This window comes from Sus scrofa, chromosome 7 (assembly GCF_054392235.1).
Source record: "Sus scrofa isolate SSC_HxYL_T2T_F1_AM1 chromosome 7, Sscrofa_HxYL_maternal_Yorkshire_Landrace_v2.0, whole genome shotgun sequence".
Classification (NCBI taxonomy): domain Eukaryota; kingdom Metazoa; phylum Chordata; class Mammalia; order Artiodactyla; family Suidae; genus Sus; species Sus scrofa.
The window spans coordinates 22,330,106-22,350,506 of NC_139389.1; the positions used below are offsets into that span (position 1 = coordinate 22,330,106).

The 20,401-nt window shown below is 41.6% G+C and overlaps 2 protein-coding genes across 17 annotated transcripts in view; both read right to left on the bottom strand.

Moving 5' to 3' along the window:
* Positions 1–13,542, bottom strand: part of ZSCAN12 (zinc finger and SCAN domain containing 12) — a 38,947-nt gene extending 25,405 nt beyond the window's left edge. For 3 of the 4 annotated variants that reach the window (XM_084967706.1, XM_084967687.1, XM_084967701.1), the window contains exon 1: positions 4,570–4,803. The gene's annotated coding sequence lies outside the window, so the exon portion shown is untranslated. Of the gene's footprint in view, positions 1–4,569; positions 4,804–13,306 lie in introns of those variants that run through there. The other variant, XM_084967688.1, reaches the window with a different exon arrangement.
* On the bottom strand, positions 1,581–17,802 carry ZSCAN23 (zinc finger and SCAN domain containing 23). Of its 13 annotated transcripts, none has more exons than XR_014809814.1 (6): positions 17,747–17,802; positions 15,053–15,471; positions 14,282–14,429; positions 13,307–13,933; positions 4,298–5,217; positions 1,581–4,250 (listed from the first exon to the last, which is right to left on the bottom strand). XR_014809814.1 is itself a non-coding variant. In XM_084967729.1 (5 exons), exons 2-5 carry the CDS (start codon positions 15,458–15,460, stop codon positions 5,194–5,196), a joined length of 744 nt encoding a protein of 247 aa, XP_084823855.1. In that variant the 5' UTR covers positions 15,461–15,471; positions 17,747–17,802; the 3' UTR covers positions 5,053–5,193. The 13 variants fall into 13 exon arrangements, 2 of the variants coding, with proteins under 2 accessions (XP_084823855.1, XP_013832991.3); XR_014809817.1 differs by having other exon boundaries at positions 3,376–4,032; positions 4,404–5,217; XR_014809824.1 differs by lacking the exons at positions 1,581–4,250; positions 4,298–5,217 and adding exons at positions 9,718–10,479; positions 10,898–11,763 and having other exon boundaries at positions 12,982–13,933; positions 15,140–15,471.
* Positions 17,803–20,401: the final 2,599 nt, after the last annotated feature.

The following is a 20,401-nucleotide window of genomic DNA, read 5'->3' on the forward strand; positions in this document are numbered from 1 at the left end:
AACTGCTAATCAAAAAACACCATAAAGAAAAGTCAGAAAACAACACACTGGAAAAACATTTGCAACATATTACAACGAAGGGCTAATATCCCTAACATATAAAGAGCTCTTAAAATATTTTCTAAAAAGAAAATAACCAATAACCCAATGGAGAAAATGGGCAAATTAAATGAACAGTTGACAGAATAAAAAACTGTATGGGAGCTCCCGTCGTGGCGTAGTGGTTAACGAATCCGACTAGGAACCATGAAGTTGCGGGTTCGATCCCTGCCCTTGCTTAGTGGGTTAACGATCCGGCATTGCCATGAGCTGTGGTGTAGGTTGCAGAGAAGGCTTGGATCTGGCATTGCTGTGGCTCTGGCGTAGGCCGGTGGCTACAGCTCCGATTAGACCCCTAGCCTGGGAACCTCCATATGCTGCGAGAGCGGCCCAAGAAATGGCAAAAAGACAAAAAAAAAAAAAAAAAAAAAAAAAGAAATTGTACGGAGTTCCCACTATGGCATAGTGGGTTAAGGATCTGGCATTGCCATAGCTGTGGCATAAGTCCAGCTGCAGCCTGGATTCACTTCCTGGCCGGGGAACTTCCATATGCTTCAGGTGCAGCTGAAAAAGAAGAAAGAAAAAGCAATTGTAACAGCTCTCAAATATCTATAAAGATGCTTAACTTTAATCAAAATATAAACAAACTAAAAACTACAGTGAACTGCCATTAGATTGGCAAAAATCCAGAAGTTTGACTATTTATTCAGTAGGCCCCTATTTGGAAAAATAATAAAATGTAGCAAAACATATGTTTACCCCTTTCTCCCTAAAGACCCCTTATGAAAATCCATCCCAAAGATATGTTGACATGACATATATCTTGATTTCAAAGATATATGAAAAGACATACACACAAGGTTACTCATTCGTATTCAAGCTGAAAGACCAGAAACCAACCTAATGTCCATCAATAGGTAACTGATTAAATAAACTGTGGCATAACTACTTAGTAGAATACTAAGCAGCTATAAAAAAAGGAAAATATTTTGATGTACTGCTACAGAGTGACTGACAGGTCTTGACAGCATACTACCTGTGTTAAGCAGAGTAATGACAAATCCACCCCCTGACCCAGCCCCAAGAGTCTACTCTTCCCCTCATCTCCAGAACCTGTGAATTTATTATGTTGCATGGTAAGGGGGAAGTCAGGTTGCAGACAGAATTAATCTAGCGCTAGGGAGTTCTCATCATGGCTCAGTGGTTAACGAATCTGACTAGGAACCATGAGGCTGTGGGTTTGATCCCTGGCCTAGCTCAGTGGGTTAAGGATCTGACATTGCCGTGAGCTGTGATGTAGGTTGCAGACGCGGCTAGGATCCCTCGTTGCTGTGGCTCTGGCATAGACCAGTGGCTACAGCTCCGATTAGACCCCTAGCCTGGGTGCGGCCCAAGAAAAGACAAAATAAATAAATAATAATTTAACACTAATCAACTGGTTTTCTTAAAGACCAACTTTTTTTGTTCCAATAAAACTTGGTTTCTAAACACTGAAATTTGAATTCAATATAACTTTCTCATATCACAAAACACTATGCTTCTTTTGTTTTTTAAATTAAATTTTATTGTAATATAGATTCATAGACATTGCAAGAAACAATGCAGAGATCTTTTACTTTACCAAATTTCCACAAATAGTAGTATTCTGCAGAACTATAGTACAATGTCACAAGAGTATTTACATTGTTACAGTCAGGATACGGAACATTTCCATCAGTACAAAAAAATCCCTTTGGTGAACAAACCCAACTCCCTCTCACTCCCAACTTCACATTAACGGCAACCAGGACTCTGTTCTCTACTCCTCTAATTTTGCCATTTCATATTTGTTTTCTCATTTTCCTTTTCTTTGCCTTCTTGTAAGCTGGATGTTTTAACTGCATTCTGATTTATCTATAATATTTTTAGTATATCTTTTTGTATAGCTTTTCTAGTAGTTGCTCTAGATGTCAATGTCACATTATAAACAACCTATCACATTCTATTGGTGTCATCATTTCACCAGTTTAAGTATAGAAACCTTACTTCCCTTTACATCCTTTATCCTTCCCATTTATAAGTGAATTTAGATATTTCCTCTAAATATATTTAGCACATCAGACCGTATTATAATTTTTGCTTCAACAGTTTAACATAATTTAGAACAATCAAGAGAAGGAAAGCTTATTACATTTATCCATATTCTTTCTTCTTTCTCAGTTCTCCTTTATTTAGAGAACTTCCTTTTGCCATGTTTTACTTTTATTGATTTACTTATTTTTGGCCATCCCACCCCCACCCCCCATGTGGAAGTTCCTGGGCCAGGGATCAAACCTGAGCCACAGCGGCAACCCAAGCCACAGCAGTGACAATGCCAGATCCTCAACCTGCAACAAACAAGAGTGAACTCCTTGGTATTTTTAAAGGTAGGTTTCCAGGTGACAATTCTGTCTAACTCATCTGATACCCTAATTTTTCCCTTCACTTTTTTTTTTTTTTTAATGGCTGTATCCATGGCATATGGAAGTTCTTGGGGCAGGAACTGAATCCAAGCCACAGCTGCAACTTGTGCTGCAGCTGCAGCAACACCAGATCCTTTAACCATTGCCACCGCAAGGGAATGAACCCACATCTCTGCTGCAACCCCGAGGCACCACAGCAGGAACTTCTCCCCTTCACTCTTGAAAGCTATTTTCACCAATTAGAGGATTCTGGCTTGACAGTTCCTTTCTTTCAGATCTATAACAATAACCATGTCAATGCTTCTGGCCTCCATTATTACTCATAAGAAATCCACTGTCATTTGAATTTTCTCCTATAGATGTCATTTTTCTCTGACTGCTTTCAAAATTTTTTGTCTTTGGGTTTAGGAAGTCTGTGATGTGGTTTTGAATCGATTTCTCTGGGTTTTTCCTGTTCTCACTTGCTCAGCTTCTTGAATCTGTAGGTATGTGTCTACTGCCAACTTGTGAAAGTTTCCAGCCACTATTTCTTCCAGTACTTTTTCAGCCCCATCCTCTTTGGGACTTCAAAACATAAACATTACATCTTTTCTATAGTTGCACATGTCCAGAGGTTCTTAGCATTGTTTCCTTTAGCTGCTAGAGCAAATTACCACAAATTTGTGGCTTAAAACAGAAATTTATTCTCTCCGCAGTTCTAGAAGTCTGAAATCAAGGTGTGGTCAGGGCTGTGCTCCTTGCAGACACTCTGGGGTAGACCCTGTTTTTCTCTTCCAGCTTCTAGAGCTGCTGGTCATGGCTTGGTGTTCCTTGGGCTTGAGGCCACATCACTCCAATCTCTGCCTCCACTTTCACATTACCATCTTCTCTCATGTATCTAATTTCCCTCTGCCTCTTTCTTATATGACCCACCTGGATAATCCAGGGTAATCTTTCTCAAGATCCTTATTTTTCTATATAAAATAATATTCAGTTTTACCACATAAGGTAGTATTTATAGGTTCTGGTGACTAGGAAGTGAACATAATTTTAAGGAACTTTTTTTCCCAACCTATTACCCTTTGCTCCCTCACCGCCCCCCTCCCCCAAGTCTGTTTTCTCTCTATTTGGATTGGGTCATTTCTGTTTTATCTTCTAGTTCACAAATTCTTTTCCTCTAACTCCTCCATTCTGTTGTTGAGATCACCCATAGGCTTTAATTTTACAATATTTTTTGTTCTCTTTTATATCTTTTTTTGGGGGGGGGCTAGGACTTTCTAGTTCCCTGCTGAGACTTTCTATATTTTCATTTCTTTTATATGTGTTCACAATTTCTCATTGAAGCATTTTTTTTTAAATCATTGTTGCTTTAAATCTTCGTCAGACTACTTCTAACATCTCTGTTAGCTTGGTGTTGGCATCTTTTAATTTTCTTCATTCAGTTTAAGATCTTCCTGGTTCTTGGTATTCTGATTATTTCTTTAAATTGAAATGAGGATATTCTGTATTATGAGACTCTGGAGTTAAACCTTAGGTTTTAACTGGTTTCCTCTAAATTATTGTGGCAGGGGAAGTAGGGGAGGGTGACCACGAGGCAATGTCAGAAAAGGGCCAGTTGGGGAGTCAGGACTTTTACCATCATTCAGCAGTAAGAAGTCAGCACTCACACAGTGTCTATGGTGATCTTCTGGAAGCCAGAACTCCCACCCCTACCCGACGGTGAGGAGTTCAATGGAAATCAAAGGTGGAACCTGGGCTTCTACTTTTACCTGTCAGTAATGAGAGGCCACCCTCCCCTACTTCCTCTGCCGCGCTTCTGCATCTGTTTCCTTAGCCACAGAAATTCACAGAGTACTTCCCTTTGTTTTGCAGAACTGTGAGGATCACGTTATAGTATGTTTTTAAAGAGCTGAGCCTCTATGATACAAATATGACCATTATTATATAAGGGATTTTAATTAAAGCTAAAAAACTACTCATGCTAATTCAGAAAAGGTATAATAAACCGTATTTTAGCCTTAAGGATCCGTCAGCCAACGGACCCTGGAGAGGGGCTCCTCACTGGTAAATCTGTCTTCACCTGAGAAACAGGTAATCCGTAGAGACCCACCTCTACTTCTCTGTATCTCCGAAACGCCCGGAAGCGCCGACACGGAAAGTCGAATCCTGAGGGGTCTATGTAAAGGCAAGAGAGAGGAACCCAAGCGAGGCCTGAGAAAAAGGGGTCCACATCCCCGCCTCCAGTCCCAAGATCTCTGCAGAGGTATAAAGTACCCTGCGCGGGGAGAAGGAGCCAAGCTCCCACCAGCACCTGCTGAGGCTCTGGAAGCAACAACTGAAAAACGCTCTTTCGGGCACAGCGCGCACGAGGAACCGGAAATACGTCACAATGCTGGGACGCGTGCCGGCCGGCTCCCCGGCAGCCTCTCTGGAAAATCAGGAGCACCCGTCATCTCAGCAGTTGGTCTGGCACCCGGCCCCGCGTCCGCGTGCTCAGAGGCTTCCTCTTATCGGATCAGGCAGGCATATCCACGAGGGCTCATAACCTGTGGTGTCCAATAGCCACAGAGTCTGGGCTCATATATTTCTCCTCCATTGAGGACACCTGGCCACTCTCACCCGATGCTGCGCAACCCTAGATTCCGTTAGGACCCAGTCTTCTCAGCCTTCAGGGTCCCTCTTCAGCAGTCTCCTGAGATTCCAACTGTCAGCTACCTCCACTCTGTTCCCAGGGTCAGAAGCAGTAATCAACATCCACCTAAGGGAAATGGCAACAACAGGGGCAGAAGTCGGCTTGTTCTACACTGTTTTAAATCTTTGAATCATCAGGTCGCTCTAAGTAACCCAACCAGTGATTTAGTCAATAAGGCATGGGGGCATAAGCAACTGCACCTCCAACAGCCCAGGTGACTGCAATACAAGCATGCACCAAGAAACAGAGGCTTCCTCAAAGGCTAAGGTGGCTGGCACGGAAGTCTGGATGTTGGTCCAAAGAGACCTAAAAACACCACAGCAATTTATAGACTGTGCTGTTCTCCTTTTTATGGAAGTACTAAAATGAGTGAAGGCAGTGACTATTTTCACGCTTAAGACTCTCCTACCCAAGACACTTGAAAAAACTGAGATGGAGAGATTTCTAATAAGTATTACGAAGATGAAGCACGTTTCTTGGTAAAGCTGTCTCTGCATCTCTTTATTTTTCCTTCTCTTTGGTCACCATTGTTGGCCAGGGTTTTAGTGTCTAATTTTGCCTTCTGATTCCTTTTTATGTTCTCATATTTTGTTCACCTTTTTCTTTTTCCATCTCACTTGGTTTTTGCTGATTTCTAAAATGTGTCTCAGGGCTCCAAGTCTAAGTGTCCATGAAACTACATAAAATTCACAATGATCTTTGTTCATAGTTTTGTTTTAAAAAGTTATAATGTGATTAAAAACTAGGAAGATCAATTTAAGTATTTAACCACTTGGGTTTCACTTACTTCACGTAGGTATGAAATGGCTAAACTCCAAAATCTTTTTTTTTTTTTAATAGCCACACCCATGGCATAAGGAAATTCTGCGGCCAGAGGCTGAATCTGAGCTGAAGCTGTGACCTAAGCTGCAGCTGTAGCAATGCCTGATCCTTTAACCCACTGTGCTGGGCCAGAGATCAAACCCATGCCTCTGCAGCAACCCAAGCTGTTGCAGTCAGATTCTTAACCCACTGTGCCACAATGGGAACTCCCCAAATCTCTTTTTAAAGCTCAGTATTCTCTGATTCTATAGTAAAAAGCTCCTATTGCACACACACACAAATACTTCCGAGGATTCTACACTGTTATCAAAGACTCAACTCATTAGCAAAGTGTTCAAGGCCCTCTCAGTCTGGCCCTTATTTACACTCTCCCACTCCTGCATTCTGCAGGAACTCCATGACCCAGCCAAACTGGAAAACTCCTGACTTTTGGCCTTTTTTTTTTCTTAGGGCCGTACTTGCGGCATGTGGAAGTTCCCAGGCTAGGGGTTGAATCACAGCTACAGCTGCCGGCTTACACCACAGCCACAGCAACATGGGATCCGAGCCAAATCTTTGATCTACACAGCTCACAGCAACACCAGATCCTGAATCCACTGAGCAAGGCCAGGGATAGAACTTGCATCCTCATGGTTCCTAGTCAGGTTCATTAACCACTGAGCCATGAAGGGAACTCTTGGCCTGCCTTAAATGGGAGTCTTGCTTCACCTTTCCTTTGCCAAAAACACTTTTCTCTATCCTCCATCTTCCTCTGCAGAGAACCTACTTCTTACTCAGTTATTAACTCAGCATTTAACTAACAACACATGTATATTGGTATATATTTTATATTTCAAAATTCTTCCACAGAAAATACTTCATATTTTATAATTTTGATTTTAAATAGACTTTGTTTTATGGTCACATCTGTGCCATATGCAAGTTCCAAGCAATGGGCTGAACCAGAACTGCAGCTGAGGCTTACACCACTGCCATGGTAATGCCAGATCCTTAACCCACTGAGGGAGGCCAGGGATCCAACCTGCATCCTCACAGTGAAAATCCTCCCACTGAGCCATGATGGGAACTCCTACTTTTATTTAAAAATCTCCTCAGAGATAATTTTTGTCTTACTGGAAAAATATAAAGTGATTTTCCCCTATAAATTATGTTTTTTAAAGGAAAAGTTTTATCAGATATAGAAAATAAAGAGTCATTTCTAAATACAAAATATGGACAGAGATGTGATTCTCCTGGAGTCCTGACCTTCAATTCAAAATTACAGTGAAGGAGTTCCCGTCGTGGCGCAGTGGTTAACGAATCCGACTAGGAACCATGAGGTTGCGAGTTCGGTCCCTGCCCTTGCTCAGTGGGTTAACGATCCGGCGTTGCCGTGAGCTGTGGTGTAGGTTGCAGATGCGGCTCGGATTTGGCGTTGCTGTGGCTCTGGCATAGGCCCCAGGCTACAGCTCCGATTCGACCCCTAGCCTGGGAACCTCCATATGCCGCGGGAGTGGCCCAAAAGAAATAGCAAAAAAAAAAAAAAAGACAAAAAAGAAAAAACAAATCAAAATTACAGTGAAAGTTTGCATTATGTGTCTTTTTGGGGGGCCACGCCCATAGCATGTGGAAATTCCTGGGCCAGGGATCAATTCCAAGCCACAGCAGTGCAATGCTAAATCCTTAACCACTAGGCCACAAGAGAACTCCATATGTCATTTTTAATTGAACATTAAGGGAATGTAGTATTTTTATAACTTTACCAATATCTTTATCTACAGGCCTATTGCCATTTTTGTCTTTTATGAAATCTTTGTCACCAAGAAAGGCAAGATTACATTTTTTTTCCTCCCAGATTGAGTTGGTGTAGTATATTCTTAGTTATCAACATAAAATATGCATATAGCTTTGGGACTTTGAAATGGTAAATATTCATGATGTGTGAAAAAGCATGAATACATAACTATGATCTTAATTACATAAAAATGGATGTTTCATTGTGCAGATACACAAACAAGACCTAGGAGGACCCATCAAACTGTAAACTGCTTGTGATAATGGATAACTGTGTTTTTTGCTTCCTATTTGCTTGTTTTTTGGCTATTATGCACATGCTAACTTTAAGAAATAAATGTTACTGGAGTTCCTGTTGTGATTTAATGGGTTAAGAACTTGACTAGTATCCATGAGGATGCGGGTTCTATCCGTGGCCTTGCTCAGCAAGTTAAGGATCTGGCATTGTAGGCTACAGAAGTGTCTCAGATCCCAAGCCGCTGTGACTGTGGTGCAGGCTGGCAGCTGTAACTTTGAATAAACTGCTAGCCTGGAAACTTCCAACTGCTGCCAATGTGGCCCTAAAAAGCAAAAAAAAAAAAAAAAAAAAAAAAAAGAGAGAGAGAGAGAGAGAGAAAGAAAGGAAGGAAGGGAAGGAAGAAAAGAAAGAAAGAAATGTTACTTTAAAAAATTATAATGAAAGTAAATCCTCAGGGCTCTATCTACATTTCTAGGCAGGTTTTCATTGCAAGATATTTAACCACTTCTTTTTTTTTTTTTCTTTTTGTCTTTGTAGGGCTAGGGAACTAATCAGAGCTACAGCTGCCAGCCACAGCCACAGGCACGGCAGCGCAGGATCCAAAATGCGTCTACGACCTACGCCACAGCTCACGGGAACACCAGATCCTTAACCCACTGAGTGAGGCCAGGGATCAAACCAGCAACCTCATGGTTCCTAGTTAGATGATGGTTCCTAGTTCCCATGATGGGAACGCTGATGTTTAGCCATTTCTTGATGTAGTTCGTGTCCACGGTCCTAACAGTACTCAAAGGGATGCTGGACTGTTCTTCAAGGACCAATAAGGTATATAGTTGAATTCGAATCAATATTTTTTACACTTTGCTCAACCATGAAACTGACTACTCTGCTCTTTCAGATTAGATAAGGAAGGATGGATACTGGGCCACGGAACACCTGAAAGGAGATCAATACTAGAGACTTCAGAGGTTGAATAAAAGGAGCCAGGGTGGAAAAAGAAAGGAGAGCAGTGAGGGAAATTTAGAAATATAAGAGGGAGATAACTAAGAACTGGCCAGGAAGACAGAATAATCACAGAAGTCAAGGTCTACATGCCACTGTCTATAGGTTAAGTCAGATATTTCCTCACATGAGGAATGTGCATCCTAGAAAAAAGAATTAGCACAAGAGAATTAGCACAATTAATATCAGAAAACAAGGAAAGTTAGTTTGGTGAACTATCAGTCATTTTAATCATGTTACTCATCATTGCAGTCTAAGCAGTACATCTCTCTCCAAAGCATATATAACATATTTTGTTTCTTAGTGTTTGACCAGTTGTTGGGAAAATTAAGAATTTTTGAAAAGCTGTTAAAAATAAAACAAAAATCAGGCACAGAACAAACCAAACATCCAAACTTCAACTGCAGGTATAAAAACTCAGTCTATTAAACATACATCCTTTAAAAGCTTGATCTGGGAGTTCCCACTGTGGCTCAGCGGTAATGAACCCAACTAGGATCCATGAGGATATGGGTTCTATCCCTGGCCTCGATCAGTGAGTTAAAGGATCCGGCGTTGCCATGAGCTGCAGTATAGGTCACAGACGCAGCTTTGATTTGGTGTTGCTGGGGCTGTGGCATAGGCTGGCAGCTGTAGCTCAGATTCGACCCCTAGCCTGGGAACTTCTATATGCTGCAGGTGCAGCCCTAAAAAAAAGACACAATAAAATACATTCTTGGGGAAATTTAAGATTTTCTTTTTTTTATCTAAGATTGTTGACAATACCTACAATTAGTCACAAGTAGTGACACAGGTAGTGTGAAATGTTAGGCATAAGAATACATAACAGAGCAAACTACACGAAACTGAAAACCACTAACCATCACTTCTCCAGTGAGGAATTATGTGCAATTACAGTCACCCAAACCCTGCTTCCTAGCGTATGTGGAAGTTGTTCACTTTTAAATAGAAAAGGTGTGATTTGGACTGAACTGAGGAGAAGAATGAAACAATACGTAACTTTTTAAAGGCATGGTTTTTCATCTGTAGGAGTATGTTAAATGATGGAGCACCAACAAATGCGATCTTACCCTCTTGTAAATAGAATGAGGAAGCTCTCTGTTATAATGTAGAAATCTCTAAAGATTATATTGTTTCATGAACATGGCAAGGTGTAGAAGAGTGTAAATAGTATGCCATCATTCTGTGTAATCAGGGTAATAAGATGATATATTCATATTTTCTTGTACTTATGTAAAGAAACACTGAAATACACACAAACTAGTAAATGACTACCTATAATGGGAAAGAAAGACAGGGACTTTTTAAAATATTGTTTTGATGCTAGAACCAGGTGAAGAAAGAATTATCTTTTTTGCTTTGTTTTGTTGTTTTTTGTTTTGTCTTTTTGCAGTTTCTTGGGCTGCTCCCATGGCATATGGAGGTTCACAGGCTAGGGGTCAAATCAGAGCTGTAGGGAGTTCCCATTGTGGCGCAGTGGTTAACGAATCCGACTAGGAACCATGACGTTGCGGGTTCGGTCCCTGCCCTTGCTCAGTGGGTTAATGATCCGGCATTGCCGTGAGCTGTGGTATAGGTTGCAGACGCGGCTCGGATCCCACGTTACTGTGGCTCTGGCGTAGGCTGGTGGCTACAGCTCCGATTCAACCCCTAGCCTGGGAACCTCCATATGCCGCGGGAGCGGCCCAAGAAATAGCAACAACAACAACAACAAAAAGACAAAAAAAAAAAAAAAAAAAAGAGCTGTAGCCACCAGCCTATGCCAGAGCCACAGCAATGGGGGATCCGAGCCGAGTCTGCAACCTACACCACAGCTCATGGCAACACCGGATCCTTAACACACTGAGCAAGGCCAGGGATCGAACCTGCAACCTCATGGTTCCTAGTCAGATTTGTTAACCACTGAGCCACGACAGGAACTCCAAGAATTATCTTTTTTAAAAAGTTCTTCTAATGCTATAAAAAGTTAGTTGTGATGATTGTTATACAACTATAAATGTAATAAAATTCACTGAGTAATAAAAAAAATAAAAAGTCCCTCTAACTAAATTAAAATTTAAAGTGAAAAATACTCAGTACAAAAACATACAAAATACCTCAAATGAGAGATAAGTGGGAGGAATATTTCCTGGAACTCTACTGTAAATTAAATAGAAAGGCTGTGCATTTATTGAAACAGATGTTTACAGATGTTTGTTGCACTAAAAGCAAATCCTCAATGCCTTATAAGCGCTCTAACTTCTCTATGGCGATAGAATGCTTCCAGCAGCTTAGTGGGAAGAGCATTGCACGAGGCATTAGGAGATAGGGTTCTAGTTCCAGCTCCATTAATTGGCTGTATGATCTTACAGCCACTTCCCAGAGCTTCTCTTTCTGTATCTGTCAAAGAAGGGCATGCAGAAGTGATCTCTAAGGTCACTTACAGTGTTTCTATTATTGTTAAGTTACCTGTTGTGTATTTGGTTTTCCAATCTAGATTATTATCACATAGATTTTTCCATTTTTTTGACTCCTAGCCTTAGTACAAAACTTGGTAACAATCAGCGTTAAGGGAAAGAATTTCTTTTAAAATGCATGACATTGGTGATAATCAATAGGTAGTGCTGAGAAGCATGGAGGTTATAAAAAGCAATCAACAGGCAAGAATGATCATACTTTTCTCTCTACTTTTGTATATGTTTGAAATTTTTCTATAAGAAAGGTTAAATAGGGAGTTCCCGTCATGGCTCAGTGGTTAACAAATCCGACTAGGAACGATGAGGTTACAGGTTCGATCCCTGGCCTTGCTCAGCGGATTAAGGATCCAGCGTCGCCTGAGCTGTGGTGTAGGTTGCAGATGCAGCTCTGCTCTCGCGTTGCTGTGGTTCTGGCATAGGCCAGTGGCTACAGCTCAGATTAGACCCCTAGCTTGGGAACCTCCATATGCTGCAGGAGTGGCCCTAGAAAGGCAAAAGGACAAAAAAAAAAGAAAGGTTAAATAAAGAAAAAAAGCAAAACCCCAAAATGCTAAGTCACAGGAAAAATGCAAAGAGGCTTATGTTTTTATAACAAAGATCTGAAGTGAGATATCAGATTTTTAGCTAAGTTTCTTGGCCTTTGTACAAACTTAAAATAATGAGCAATATTTATGACCAGCCACTGATGTACTTATAACGTAGGCTTGCTTTAATCCCTTGGTTCTTAACTGAAGTCTGAATTACTAAAACACTATAAGGAGAAACCTGTTGTATATTTATGGGAGGATTCATTTGACACCTTTAGTATAAAAAGCAAATTATCACATCTTAATAAGAATGGAAACTAATCTAATAGTTTAAATTACGGACTTTACTGCAGTTTTTTTTGCCCCCTCCCCTGGCATGCAGAAGTTCCTGGGCCAAGGATTGAACCCACACCACAGGAATGACAATGCTGGGTCCTCAAGCCATAAGAGAACTCCTACTGTAATTCTTTTTTGTCTTTTTTTTAGGGCTGCACCCACAGCATAGGGAGGTTCCCAGGACTAGGGGTTGAATTGGAGCTGTAGCTGCTGGCCTACACCACAGCCACAGCAATGCTGGATCCACCTACACCATAGCTCACAGCAATACCAGATCCTTTACCCACAGAGCAAGGCCAGAGATCGAATCCATGTCCTCATGGATACTAGTCGGGTTCACTAATTGCTGAGCCATGACAGGAAGTCCTATAATTATTTTTAAATTACTCAGTGAACTACCTTTGACTTAAAAAAAAGTTTTTAAAAACTGAGATGAAAGAGGGTTTTTTTGTTTTTTTGGTTTTTTTTAGGGCCACACCCACGGCATATGGAGGGTTCCCAGGCTAGGGGTCGAATAGGAGCTAAAGCTGCCGGCCACAGCCACAGCCACAGCAACACCAGATCCCAGCTGCATCTGTGACCTACACCGCAGCTCATGGCAATGCTGGATCCTTAACCCACTGAGCGAGGCCAGGGATCGAACCCGCAACCTCATGATTCTTAGGTTCATTTCCACTGCACCAGGATGGGAACTCCCAAAGGGGTTTTCTTGAGGCACACCTAGAAAACTTTTTGGACAAATGTGTTTGAGACTATGCTGATGAAGTCAACACAATATTCAGTATTGCACAGTTATGGCTATCAACTGACCAAAGAGATTTTGAAAGATATACTTAAGATATTATGCTTCGCTCAGCATAAACATAAGGACATTTTCACTAGCTTTCCTTGGAGCTTCCCATAGGAGAGGATTAAACTATTACTGTTCTCTCAGGGACCAAGCAGAACCAGGACCCTTGCTGCCCTGCCTAGTGATGTGACGTCAGGAAATTTTGCCCTACCTGTTCCAAGGAGCTAGCTGGATTCAGCCACAGGGTGGACTTTCCGATGCTGGATGAGGTTGCAGTGGTAAATGAAGTTCTTGCCACAGTCTTCACATTCATAAGGTCTTTCTCCAGTGTGAATTCTCTGGTGCTTAATGAGGACAGAACGTCGACTAAAGCTCTTACTGCACTGATTGCACTGGTAAGGTTTCTCCCCTGTGTGGATCCTGAGGTGATGGAAAAGCCCAGCATTCTGGCTAAAGGCCTTGCCACAAACACTGCACTGGTAGCGCTTCTCCCCAGTGTGGAGTCTCTGGTGCTGGAACAGTCCTGACCGCTGGCTGAAGGCCCGCCCACACTCATCACACTCATAGGGCCTCTCGCCCGTGTGTGTTCTCTGGTGCTCGATGAGGATGGAATTCTGGGTAAAGCTTTTCCCACATTCACCACAGATATAGGGTCTCTCCACTGAAGAGCTTACCCTTTGCCTTTCCAGTCTGCCTTCGTGCTCACAGGTCTCTCCACATTCAGGCATCCGAATAATATCACCATTCAGTTTTTCAGTTACTTCTACCAGAGGTTTCATTTCTTTAGACAGCTCTCTCTTTGGGGCTAACTCCGCATTCCAAGTCCCAGCCTTATCATCTGAAATAATAAATGGACTGCATGACTGTCTTATTTCCAAAGAAAAAAACTACTTAGGAGAGTGGGCAGAAGGGGACAAGCAACCACATTTTCTGTTTACTTTCCCACTCTAAAAAATTACACCTGGAATTCAGGGAGAAATGCTCTGTATCATAACTGCTTGTTTGTTGTCTGCCTCTGGCACCAGACTGTAAACTTCCTGAGGGCAGGAACCACGTCTACTCTGCTCATCACTGTATCCCATTACCTAGCACAGTGCCTGGCCCATAGCAGACACTATGTAAACATGCCAGATTGATGAACATTCAGGGAATGAGTTAGGCTTCCTGAGGAAATTCTAATCCTCACCAGTCTCCTGAGCTGGGCACAACTCTTCCAAGTTGCACTGAGACTGCTCTTCCAGAGTTTGATGCTGGCCACTTGACGACTCCTGGGCTGCTCCTAGAATTGTTTTCCCCTTCACAGGCTCTTCCTGTACATGATCACGGGTTGGGACCTGGTAAAAATTAAAGACAGTTGGGAACCAAACATGAGAGAAGATGTTACAGGTCCTTCTCAGGTCCACTGGATAGGAAAAGAAGGGTTAAGAAGCTGGCAAAGACAAAAACAAAAGTAAGTTTAAAAACAAAAAACAAAAAACAAAACAAACAAACAAACAAAAAACCCCAAGAAGCAGCAGCAATTGGCAAAGAGAAAAAATGGCAGCAAGATTAAGAGCCTATTACAGGAGTTCCCGCCGTGGCGCAGTGGTTAATGAATCCGACTAGGAACCATGAGGTTGCGGGTTCGGTCCCTGCCCTTGCTCAGTGGGTTAAGGATCCGGCGTTGCTGTGAGCTGTGGTGTAGGTTGCAGATGCGGCTCGGATCTTGCGTTGCTGTGGCTCTGGCGTAGGCCGGTGGCTACAGCTCCGATTCGACCCCTAGCCTGGGAACCTCCATATGCCGAGGGAGCGGCCCAATAAATGGCAAAAAGACAAAAAAAAAAAAAAAAAAAAAAAGAGCCTATTACAGATCCAGTCAGACATAAAGATACCCAGCTTTTCCTCTTCCTCATCTTGTTGCACTGAAATGCCACACTTAAGCACACAAGGACAAATCTCTGTGCTCCCCTCTTCCCACCTGCTCTCCTGGTTCATCCAGCTCTCTCTCCAAATCCTCCAGCACAGTTACTGCCTCCTCTCCACTCCCTGGACGGTGCTCTCTCACCCAGGCCTGGAGCTCCTCAGGCAGGATGGTCAGGAACTGCTCCAGCACCAGCAGCTCCAGGATCTGCTCCTTGCTGTGCATCTCTGGTCTCAGCCACTGATGGCAGAGCTCCTGGAGTCTTCGAAGAGCCTCTCGGGGCCCAGGGGTCTCCTGGTAGCAGAACTGCCTGAAGCGTCTACGAAAGATCTCTCTGGTGTGCGGGTTATCTCTTGACTGGCCAGATTCTTGCCCACAGGCATGGTCCTTCTCTTCCTCTTTGACTTTCACTGCTATAAGTCCTCCCTGCATCTCTGGAGTCTGAAGGGCCAAGGCTGTGGCCATTTAATGCTTAACTATTTAGAAAGAAAGTATAGGTTAGAAAAAGAACCTATTCTTGATAATTTGATTTTTTCTTCTGGAAATCCCAAAATCTAAAAAATAATTTGCAGAGAAAAAATATTAAAATGTAGAAAATCTTTTCTGCTGACACTGGGAATATTTATACCAAAACTAGTAAATGTGTCTAGTGAACATGAATGTATGATCAATGATAAGGACTATGCATATACTGATGACGGTAATATAGGAAGGAAAATAAAAACATGCCCCCCCCCGACTCAGTTTTATTGAAGAAAGGGAACATTTCGATCATCCTGAATGAATCAGCCTAAATAAATCAACTTGAATATACTGGGTTTCCATTGGAATGGTAAGACACTAGACTTGTAGTAAGTTTGGAGTTGAGTGGAGGTAAACAAACATTCTGAGCCCAAGTGGTCACACATGACACTAAAAATCAAGGAGGAAAGGGAACGAAAATGGAGGAGGGAGGGAAAGTAAAGACAATAAAAAGACAGAATGAAGAGTAAAAGAACGCGCTTGGGGGAGAGAGTCAGAGTCCCTCCAATCAGGGGAGGTCGGAGTGCGGAAGATGTGGGACTGAGATCCATCCTCCAGGTACCTCCCCCCCAGTCTTCGGCCTCACATTTTGAGCCTTAGTCTACTCGATCCGTAAAACAGGAATCCTAAAGCCAACCTTGCCTCTCTTTCTAGGTTGATAAAGAGATAAAACAAGATCACAGATAAAGGGCACAAAGAAGCTGGCAGTTTGGTAAAACTTTAAAGTATTCTCAATCACCACTATAGTTATTTTTCTTACAAACTTAATTGAAAGATTTAAGTATCCTAGGGACCTAAACACTAAGGCAAAAGAATCAGAAAGCAGTCAACCGAAGTGGTTTTGGCTCATAGATATTAAAATGAAGAAAATATTAGTTCTAATATATTTTTGGCCACGCTCATGGCATGTGAAAGTTCCCAGGCCAGGGATGCAACCCACGCCACAGCTGTAATAAGGCTGGATGCTTCACCCACTGAACCACGAGGGAACTCCAGTCTTAATATTTTTAAAACAGAACTGTAGCTTTCTTGCCCTTTAACTTCTTGGAAATTGTTTCTCTCTGAAGCTCCTTGAGGATGGAGAGTGGGCAACTGTTCTAACAAAGAGACAAATATTGATGACCACTTAAAGCTTACAAACAATCTTAACCAGGATAGTAATTAATGACGGCAATTTTCTGAAACAATTTTTTGACCTAGTGATTTCCAAGCACCATTTTTTGGGCTGAGGTTTTCAAACTTTTTTAACCAGGATTCTCAGTAAGAAACATTTGATATTGTGACCCAGAACACAAACATATATGTGTATATGAATGTGTCTTTGCATGTGTGAAATACACATATAGAAATAAATGAAGTATTTTTTTTTTACAAAACACTTATATTCTTATGTGATAGATACTCATTTTTTAAATCCCATTTTATAAAATAAAAAAACCCAAAAAACCCTGGTCATAGCTCACCACATAGATTTCACGACCAACCCTGGTCATAGCTCACCCATAGATTTCATGACCTTTAGTTTTTAAATGTTTTTAATTTTAAGTAAAATCATTGTAATTCACTGTAAAAATAACCCAACACTATTCTTAGGTATTGGCAAGCAAAAGTTTAAAAACTAAGGATAGGGTATTAACCAGTGCCTACCTCATAGTTATGAGAAGTACACAAGGCAACATTTGGAAAGTGCTTTGAACAGTGCTGGCTGACACATTAAGTGCTATGTAAAATATTCATTAAAAAAAAAAAAAAAAGCCAACAGATGTGGGGAGGGGGAGGACTGGGCACAGCGGGCGCGTGTGGGTCGCAGTACGAGCCTGTACACTCTTGAATGAATCAGACCAAGAGAGACTGTGGCATGTCATAAAACTACCTTTGCTTGTTGTTTAAAATAAGTCCCCGGTAGAGACTGGTAGACGTGGAGAAAATAGAAACGACCCTAGATGTCCGAATCTACCTTTATCCTAAGATGCGGGGAACGAGCGTTCAAAAAGGCACCGGTGGGAGGACAGAGTAATTGGAAGGCTTTGGAAGAGACCAAGGGGGCTGGGGGCGGGGGCAAGGACCCTGGCTTTTGGTTAACAAGGCCCTTCCAGGTTCCAGGCAGCCTCCTCTGCCGCTCACCGGTCCCAGCTGAGCTATGGTCAAGACCCGCTGCCTCCTTCCCACACCCAGTCCGGGGTCGTGGCGCACAGCCCGGACCTGCCGTAGCCCGATTCTAAAGCTCACCCAACATCCGAGGCACCACCTCTGAATCCTTGACAACCGCAGCCGGGACACTCTACAAAGGCCGGAAGTGCGTCACGGCGGCCGCTCTCCGCGGGAACAACGGTTCTGGCCGCGTTCAGTCTAGTAAGCCCGGAGGTTTTCGCACCTCTGTGGTCGCGGCGCTCAATCCCCCGGTCTAGGCGTAGATGGGCGCTAGGTGGCATATTTTCTTACAAAGGGGGGGTTATAATAACACCTAATCGTGTTTTATGCGTATTAACTCATTTACAGACACTAATTCACTCTGCGTAACAACCCTGTGAATTAGATGTAATTGAGCAGATTAGGAACCTAGGGCACCTTCCCTCTAAGGTTATTAGTTGACATTCTTTGCAAAGAAACAGTTTTTGTGCACTTTACCTCTCGCACAAGATATTCCAGGCTCATTTTATACTTTCTTGGCCTTAGACTTGGAGTCCATTGTGACTCCATGAAGCTACGGTTCCTCATAATGGAGAATAATATATAGAAGCCAAGATCTAGCTTTTGAGTAATAGATAAGCTCATTGCTACTAGGCCTTTCAGCGGACCTTAGAACCAGAACATAGGTATAATCCATTATATATGTTTTATATACATATAAAAATCCATTGTATGTAATATATAATTATATATGACATAATATATAATTGAATATATCATATATTTAATAATATGATAGGGATTTTATATTTCCAATGCATATACAACTCCACGGATTTTTTTCATTTTCACCATTCCACGTTTGATTTCCTTTCTCCCACAGTGAAAACCCAGGTTCCCAACACATAGATATATTCCCTCAATTTTCCCTGACAATATATATTTTTTAATTTCAAAATTAAAATATCAACATCACTACTATGTACAGTTCAAAATTTCTTTGCTTGCTTTATTTGTTCTTGAAGTATATCCCATTGGGGGAGTATAATCAGAGTACATATGCATACCTTATTTGAATTCTTTCTCTATGGTGTTATGTTATAAACTTGATATACTGTTTGTCATTTGTTTCTGATATATTCATTTTCAGGATTTGCTTTCCTTTCATCCTTTTCATTTTCTTTCTGAACATGCAAAACTTAGTACAAAACCAAAATTATATATTATAGTCGGAATTTTGCTTTCATCACTAACTCTTTTATCTCCTATACTCTCATGCCTCATTTTCATTAGTTTTTAATTTATCCTTTCCTTCCTAATGCCTTCTCTTATCTCTTCTTTTCTTTTGCAAAAATAAGCATTTACCCCCTTTACCTTCATAAATATACTCTTTTGCAACTTGCTTTATCACTTAATAGAATAGCCTGGAAAATATTCTAAATCTTTTTATAGAAATCGTCACTTTTTTCATTTCACAGTTGCATAGTCCTCCATTGTGTGACTGTACCATAATTCTTTTCAAGTGGTCTCTTAGGGAGGGGTATTTGGATTATTTCTAATATTTTTCTTTAACAAAAAAATGCTTCAATGAACAAAGAAGAGAGGAGAAAGAAAAGTGTCTTCTAAAAGGGTTGTATCATTTTGTGCTTTCAACAGCAATGCGCAATAATGCCTGTTTTCACACAGTCTGCCCAGCTGTGTGCTTTCAGGTTTTTGAATTTTGCCAATATGATAGGTCATTTGGTATTTCTTAAGGAACCACAAACTGAACTATGAAATTTCTGTTAAAAATGGATTTAGGAGTTCCCATCGTGGCGCAGTGGTTAACGAATCCGACTAGGAACCGTGCAATTGCGGGTTCGATCCCTGGCCTTGCTCAGTGGCTCAACGATCCGGCGTTGCCGTGAGCTGTGGTGTAGGTTGCAGACGCGGCTCGGATCCTGCGTTGCTGTGGCTCTGGCGTAGGCGGATGGCTACAGCTCCAATTCGACCCCTAGCCTGGGAATCTCCATATGCCGTGGGAGCGGCCCAATAAATGGCAAAAAGACAAAAAAAAAAAAGAAAGGATTCATTACCAAACATTGGCATGTATTATGGAACAATTGAAATTTTCATACAGTGTTAATCAGCATATAAATTGGCAATACCATCTTGGGGAAACTCTTGCTATGTCTGCTGAAGTTGAACATACACATATTCTATGACCCAGGATTTTCACTTCTACTTATATTGCCACCAGAACTGCATATATGTTTACAACTAAGACACACTTTAGCAGTATTTTTTATAACTTTCAATTGGAAAAAAACCAAAAGTCCATTAACAGTAGGATGGATTAAAAAATAATTTCTGCAGTGGAATACTATACAACAATGAAAACGAATGAACAACAGCTAAAGCCACAGAGATAAATTTCCCAAACATAGCAAGTCAAAAGAAGCCACACACCAAAAGATACATTCTTCATGATTTAATTTATATAAAGTCCAAAACAGGGAAAACTAACATCCGTGTTAGCAGTCACAATGGGGAGTAGTAAAAGAATAGTTTGGGAGGGAGCACAACTGGGGTCTTCTGGGGAACCGGTAATGGTCTATTTCTTTTTTGGCTGCACCCATGGCATATGGATGTTCCCAACCCGGGGACTGAATCTGTGCCACAGCTGTGACCTACACCACCACTGTGGCAATGCCAGATCCTTAACTCACTGCCCTGGCTGGGGATCAAACCCATGCCACCACACCAGATCATTTA

Coding starts and splice junctions, on each gene's coding strand:
- ZSCAN23 (XM_013977537.3), bottom strand. CDS start 15,460: ATGGCCACAGCCTTGGCCCTTCAGACTCCAGAGATGCAGGGAGGACTT. Junction 14,430..15,052: donor TGGATGAACCAGGAGAGCAG/GTGGGAAGAGGG, acceptor AATTTTTACCAG/GTCCCAACCCGTGATCATGT. Junction 13,934..14,281: donor GTGCCCAGCTCAGGAGACTG/GTGAGGATTAGA, acceptor TTATTATTTCAG/ATGATAAGGCTGGGACTTGG.